General features: G+C 42.5%; 1 protein-coding gene across 1 annotated transcript in view; it reads left to right on the top strand.

Annotated features, from left to right (window-relative positions):
* Positions 1-242: 242 nt before the first annotated feature.
* The window catches only part of SLC35F1 (solute carrier family 35 member F1), a 412,817-nt gene continuing 405,291 nt past the window's right edge, over positions 243-7,768 (top strand). The window contains exon 1 of the mRNA XM_047759683.1: positions 243-503. Within this exon, the coding sequence (XP_047615639.1) occupies positions 331-503 (173 nt within the window). The 5' untranslated portion in view covers positions 243-330. The remainder of the gene's footprint in view (positions 504-7,768) is intronic.

Here is a 7,768-nt window from a genome sequence, read left to right as displayed (position 1 = left end):
CCCCCGCGCGACACCCTTCACAGCCACTTCGCGGGGCGTGCCAGGACTTGGGGACGCGGCTCGGGAAGAGCCCGGGCGGGAGGCTGCTGCGGCGGCAGCGGCGGCGAGGGGGTGCGTGGTCTGGGACTGGAGAGGAGTGAGTGGCCGGCTGGGCGGCGGCGGCGGCGGCCGTAGCCGCGGGTGCCTCCCCACCTCGCCGCTTGGCCAGCAGCACCGCCTCCCCGGGCCGCGGCCGCCTAGCCGGGTCCTCCGCGCGTTCCCGGGCCGGGAGCCGGCGCACGATGCGTCCGGCCGCGTTCTGATCGCCGCCGCGCCGCCGCCTCCGCCAAGATGATCCCCCCAGAGCCGCAGCAGCAGCAGCTGCAGCCACCGCCGCCGGCCCCGCCGAACCATGTGGTGACCACCATCGAGAACCTGCCGGCTGAGGGCAGCGGCGGCGGCGGAAGCCTCTCTGCCTCCTCCCGGGCCGGCGTGCGCCAGAGGATCCGCAAAGTGCTGAACAGGTGAGCCGCGGCGGGGGCGCGGGGCCGGGAGATCCCTCTGTCCCCCGGGCGGCGCCGAGGCCCTTTGGGACGGAGTCGCGGCCGGGGACCCTGAGGAGAGCGGGCGACAACGCGCCCGGCGCTGGCGAAGAGGCCGTGGCAGCTTTGTCCCGGAGCAGGGAGCCCTGGAGCGCCGGGCTCGGGCTGGTCCGAGGCGGGAGTTCGGCGAGAGGCGGGGTCCTGCACGCCTGGCTGCTGTGTGTCACACCTTCGTACACGCGTTGTTGCCTTACTTCCCTTCCCCACTCGGGCCCTAGCTTTGCGCTCGAGGACCAGAGGAGACCTAGAGGTGGCGGGGGCGGAGGCGGGAAGGCGCGGGACTGCGGGGATGGCGTGTAAGTCACCGGCCTCGCACTCCGCCCGGAGGTCTCTGACTGCTTGGTTTGGAGATGGGGTCGCGGCAACAGCCCTGGCCGGCAGGCGGGGGACCGATCCACTTCTCCCACCAGACGCTCCAGTTGCCACTCCGACTCTTCTAGCTGCGAGCAGGGAAGGGGAAGCTGGAGGCCCGGGTCAGATTCACGCAAAGTGCAGAAATGTTGCGGGAATGTTGTGAGGAGAAGGTGCCCGGCTATTCCAAAGCCAGAACGCAGGTCGCCGGCGCCTCGGGTGCTGGAATCTGCGCAGTGGATGGATCAAGGACGGGGCGTTTAGGATGAGAACCCGGGTTTATGTGAAGATAGGGGGCCCCCGGCCCCCTTGAACCGGCTGTAATACGAAAGGGACTTTTTTCTACTTGAGTAACTTGAAAAGGTTGAAGAGCTGACACTTAAAAAATAGAGAACTGGTTGTGTGTGTTTCTCTTTGGGTGCGTGTGTGCTTTTCAATGCATCTGTCAGGGGTAACTCCTAAGGTTGCACTGTTCATACAGGTTTCTGTGTGGCACTGTTCTGGGTAGCCGAGACTCCCAAGGAATTCACCTCGAGCTCTTTGGGGCTTAAAGCTCTAGTGGGAGCACAAAATACGTGCAGAAATAGAAGCATGAAAATCTCCTTATTTTCGGAGTGTGGTTTAATTTGGTTATATGAAATCCTAAACCATTCAAGAGTCCCTTGTAAAGACTTAACGTGCATATTAGCTTACTTGTGGGTACTTCTGTGTGTTTCCATTTATTATCAAACAAGAAGAAATTCACTCTGAAGTGAGACACGAGTTGGTAATAGAAACTCAAGCCTTTTCTTTGATTTGTAGCTTAGAATATCACCTTCGAAAATACTATGTTTGAAAGATACAGAGTAGAATAAGTCAAGAAGATGCTGGCTCAGTACATATTATGTGGTCTTCTTATTCTTTGTGAGTACCTGTGATTTTTTTGAATTGTAAATGCCTTGGCATTGGGGGAGTTAAAATTTTATGAGAATATGTTAATTATTAAATTCCCTCATCAAACTAGGAAAAAGCTGGTACCATAGTTCATTTATCTTGGCTTGATTATAAGTTATTATTGATTCTGTGCAGGTTATTTCGTGAATCTTAGGATCCAGAATAATAAGATTACTGAGGTGGGAGTGGGGGCACTTGGTTTGTCATCCTTTCTCTGCTGCTAACTAACCACATGGCTTGGGGCAGAGCTGTTCATCTCCTTGACTCTTGGTTTCTTCACTTGTAAAATGTATTTTATAATACTTAATTTTAGTCTTTTGTCCTGAGTTTGAGAATTAGATGAAGTAATACTGACAGAAACACTGGGAAAAGTATAAAGCTTTGCAGAAATTCATTTATTCAACTGAATTCTGTTGTTTAAGGGGGAAAGGTGACGTGGGAACATCGTAAGCAAATTCAGTGAAGTCATGGTACATCATGGGTAGAACTTTGTGTTTTACTAGCCTTGAGTGATGTGTGACATGAGTGGTACTATTCCTAATTTATAAAGGAGGAACTTACAGTGAAAAGTTGGGTCAATGACATTTCATGGCAGATACATCTGTGAATGGAACCCCTAGGGTTATAGCCTTTAGACTTCAACAGAAACATTTGGTTGTCTTTCATAGTTCTTCAGAATTTTCTGTGTAATATTCTGTATTGAGTAACTAGTGTTTCCTCATCCTTAAATGATAAGAAGCAAATATTTCTTTTGAGAAGGTGCCTCTGGTAAGCAGTTTGAAAAAAAAAAAAACAGAATAAATATAAAAATACTGGTGGAATAATTTCCATAGCAGGCTGATGGGCTTGGCCTTTGCTCCATGAATACATCATGAGGAACGAGCATTAGTAGTGGCTGCTGAATGATTGGGCTCTAAGTAAAAGCAAGAGCACTGGGGTGGGGGTGGGAGGCAATTTCAGAGTTCCTGTGCCTGCATGTAGGTGTGGCTCCCCTCTGGTTTGAACCCTCCAGATGTGTTGGACTAGTCAGTAAATGCTGTAAGGCTGGCCCACTGGGTGCCACATCATAAGCATATTTGTTCATTTTCTAAAAGATCATATTTTCCTTCTTTTTCTACTCTTCCTCTTCTTCTTTCCTTAGTACTTCTCTTTGCTTTATTTGCATCTGTCATTTCAACAAATTGTCTTTAGGGCTTTAGTTGTTTCCATTCATCTACTGCTGTCATGTAGCAGCTTAATGGCTAGCAGGGTGAGGTTGCAAATCTAGAAGTTTGGAGCCAATCTGAAAAAATATTCCTCTAACTTTTGCCATGCAGATATACTGTTGGCAGCGTTCTCTTGCTGTGAGCTGATCAGTAGAGTCTCCTCAGTGGCTGAGTGGGGCATTGCACCACTGGTAGTTATTCTTAACATCCCCCTGGGCCAAAGGGGCAGTGCTGAGACTGAAGGTGGTGCAATGGCATGAGGAGTGTTAGAGTGTGAGCAAGCCTGGTGAACTGCCTGCCACTGGTCACAGTCTGTGATAATAGGTACCTGCCAACCCAGAGGCAGAAATGCAAACATATATGCTATCTATATCCTGTCTACCTCGAGATAGGTAAAGAGAGAAGTACTGATTAATAATTAAAGGCCCTTGCTCTCAAGAAGCTTAGAATAAAAATGCAGGGTTACCTTAATTAAATCTGCCTTACATTGTCCTGTGTCATTTTATTTCCTCAATGTAACTCTGTATCCTTTCCCTTTCCTTAAAGCCTTGTAGAGTTGGATTGTTGCATTTTGTATGACAGGCCATCACACTGATTGACTACTCCACATAAAACAGTTAGATTAGAATGTAATAGTATCCATGATTTTGGTGAAAGGAGAGGTGCCAGGTAATTTTTTTTTAACCAGTTAATGGGATGTGTCACATTCTTCTCCCCTGTCCTATTCAAAATTGGTTTGGCAGAAGGATGCAAAATATACAAGATGATTTAGATGCTGGGATAAATGTCACTTCCTTATTTCCCAGAGATTTAGAATAAGGTATTGTTCAAATAAGGAGAAATTCTGGCAAACTCCTCCTCACTTAATTTCTTGAGTATGAGTTAGTATTTATTACCCTGTCACAGGCAAGCAAGATATGAAAAAAAAAAAAAAGAAACTACTTCAAGGGCAACAGTTGATGACCCTTTCACAGAAACTGCTGATACTGGAAGATTTCTTTGAAACATATAGGAGTAGATACTGACCTATGTAGTATCTAAAGGTTTTCTCCTCTAAAATGACTACTTAATGAAATGTTGGTGAAAAGCTAGTGATAGTTTACTTTGTGTTTTGCATGTGTGCTGTTTTATCTTTCCATGAATTTCCAGTTTTGACCCACTTTCTTCCCAATAAGAGATGCATTGGGTTGTCTCAAATTATAGAGGAGTTTCTGTCTTTTTGAGTCTTGTGATGGGGATCACATTAGAATGGAACCAGGAGTGTAACCTGGGTCATCCATTCATTGGATTTGAAACTAACTGACTTCTAACTTATATTTTGATTTAGTTCATTAATTTTCAGATTTCTGAAATTTTTTTGAATTGAAAACTAAAGATCATTAAAGAGGATACATAGAGTTAGTAGCAAGCCTACATAAAATCAGTGTATATGTGGGAAGTTTCCATATATGATGGGACATTATGGATATATAGCTTTTCTGAGTTATTAAATAAGGTGGACAGAACATGGTGAACCAACAGAATGGCTGACAGGAATGGGATATTCTTGAATTAAGTATTAGGTACAGTTGATAAAGACATATATTATCATTTAGGTTTTTTTTTTTTTAAATCAAATGGGAAGGCTTTTGTAAAAAAATTGATAGTGAGGCTCTTCCTCAAACTGCTCCTTCTAACAGATGTCACAATGAAAGGGGAAGGCCCACTAACTAGTAATGAGGATAATTGGTACAAAATATTCCAAATGAAACAGGGTGATGTGATTAAAAACAGACATTTCTAAGATCAGTAGTAAACAAAAGATGTCTGAAGGATGCATTTATTTTTAACTAAAGGACAAAGATATACAAATAGAAGATCATTCAGTATATATATTTTTTCTTGCACAGAGCTTGGAGACATGTTCATATTAAAGGAATGTTTAGTTTACCTCAGATAAAGGTGGTACATTTTCAAGGAAGTACTGTGTAAGGAAATGGACCTATCATCATGTAATTTTTCTTAGACCTTTTACTCTCTCAAGATCCTTAAGTTCCTCAGGACCATAATAAAAGATGTCTTTTTTTTCTTTTTTTTTTTAACTGTATACTGCTATAGATGTAGATGGTATAGGAAATTGAGTCAGCTGCTTGTATAGTTCTAATGTTACTTAATGCAGGAGCTGATTTATTATTTAATTGCTATTTCTCATAAAAGTAGAATGCAGCATGTGTAAGTACTACTGCCAGGTTTTAATTTAGCTTTCTCATTCATTTGAGTTCAGGCCAATGAGCATTCACTGTACCTTGTTCAAACACATTAATTCTTGATTATGTTTCTAAAAAAGTATACTTAGGAAGTCAACTCCAGTGGACACATGGAAAAATACCCCATAATATTTGACATGTTTCTTGCCTGTGGCATGAGCATATACAAATACACATTCATTATTTTTTTCTTTTTTTAAGGGTCAAATCCCCATCAAATAAAATTTACCATCCTAACCACTTTTTTTTTGGCTGCGCCTACAACATGTGGAAATTCTGGGGCCAGGGACTGAACCTGAGCCATAGCAGCAACCTGTGCCGGCAGTGACAATGCTGGTCCTTAAACTGCTGAGCCAACAGGGAACTCCTTGACCACTTTTAAGTGTACAGTGTAGTAGTGCTAACTGTACGCACATTGTTATGCAGCAGATCTCTAGAATTTTTCATCTTGCAAAACCTAAATTCTATATCCATTGAACAACAACTTATTTTTTTTTTATCTTTTGTCCTTTTAGGGCCGCACCAGCAGCACATGGAGGTTCCCAGGCTAGGGATTAAATTGGAGCTATAGCTGCCTATCTACACCGGAGCCACAGCAACGCCAGATCCGAGCCGTGTCTGTGACCTACACCACAACTGACGGCAAGGCTGGATCCTTAACCCACTGAGAGAGGCCAGGGATCAAACCTGAAACCTCATGGTTCCTAGTCAGATTCATTTCCGCTGCGCTACGACGGAAACTCCGAAGAACAACTCCTTTTTTCCCTTCTCCACTGACCTTGGTAATCAGCATTCTCCTTTCTGCTTCTAAGAGTTGATTATTGATTTTTTGATACCTCATCTAAATGGAATCATATGGTGTTTGTCCTATTGTGATTGACTTATTTTATTTAGCATAATGTCCTCAAGATTCATCCACATTGTTACAAGGGGCAGAATTTCCTAAGGCTAAATAATATTCTGTTGTATATATGTAAACACCACATTTTCTTTATCAATTTATATGTTATGGACATTTAGATTGCTTCCATCTCTTGGCTTTTGTGAATAAAGCTGCAATAAAGATGAATGTGTAAATATCTCCTCAAGATCCTGTTTTCAATTATTTTGGGCTGTATACCCAGAAGTGGGCTTGCTGAATCATATGGTACTTCTATTTTTAATTTTTTAAGGAAACCCCATACCATTTTTCATAGCAGTGGCACCATTTTGCATTTTCATTAACAGTGCACAAGGGGCCCAGTATCTTCACATTTTAGGCAACACTGTTTGTTTTTTTGTCTTTTTTAGGTCCACATTGTGGCATATGGAAGTTCCCAGGCTCGGGGTCAAATTGGAGCTGTAGCCGCCAGCCTACGCCATAGCCACAGCAACATGGGATCTGAATTTGCATCTGTGACTTATACCACAGCTCACAGCAACACCAGATCCTTAAGCCACTGATCGAGGCCAGGGATCGAACCTGCGTCCTCATGGATACTAGTCAGATTCGTTTCTGCTGAGCCATGAGTGGAACTCTTGGTTGTTGATAGTGGCCATCCTGATGGGCGTGAAGCGATATCTTACTTTGGTTTTTTTTTTTTTTTCCTTACTTTGGTTTTGATTTACATTTCCCTAATGACTAGTGATATTGAACATCTTCTCATGTACTTGTTGGCCATTTGTATGTCTTCTTGGAAAAAAATGTCTATTCAAGTCCTTTGCTCATTTTTAAATTTGATTGTTTGGGTTTGTTGTTGTTACTGAGTTGTAGGGCTTCTTTACATATTCTGGATATTAACCCCTTATCAGATATATGATTTTTGAATATTTTCTTCCAATCCATTGGTTGCCTTTTCACTGTTGATCATTTGTACATTCACTTATTCTTAGTGACTTGCTGTGTGCTGAGCCCTCTTCTGGAGGTCACATACATAACAAAACATTATTCTTGGCTTGAAGGACCTCAGAATCTATCTGGGTACCTTGGTATATGTAGCACTATTGAGAGTGAATCATTGTAATCTATAATCTGAATTCTTATGCATAATGCTTAGTTGTATGCTTCCAAATGTCTAGATACTGGATTCATATAAATAAATTATTCTGTATGTGATCTGTATTAAACTTATTGTCTTATATAGGTACTACTTGAATGTATAATTGTTGAGAAGAAATTTCCCAGGAAATGTCAAGGAAAACAATAAAAATGAGTATGTCTTAGAAAGTATTTTCTTAGAAAAATGACATGTCTCAATCAGTGGCAGCATGAATTTAGGTATACTAATTTGTTTAAGTATACTCTTATTAAAATTTTAAAGTATTGTTTCCTATTAGATTTAAATTCTAAACTTTCTCTCAAGAAAAATTTACCTATGTGACTATGATGATTAAAATACCTTAAATAGCATTTTGCAAGTTTTTATATACTGAGCCATCAATTCCTGCCATTTTAAACAAATTAGTTAGGGAA

The sequence above is a fragment of the Phacochoerus africanus genome, chromosome 2, assembly GCF_016906955.1.
Source record: "Phacochoerus africanus isolate WHEZ1 chromosome 2, ROS_Pafr_v1, whole genome shotgun sequence".
Lineage (NCBI taxonomy): Eukaryota > Metazoa > Chordata > Mammalia > Artiodactyla > Suidae > Phacochoerus > Phacochoerus africanus.
Note: the sequence above shows the minus strand (reverse complement) of the source record. Positions and strands in the feature narration are given on the sequence as shown.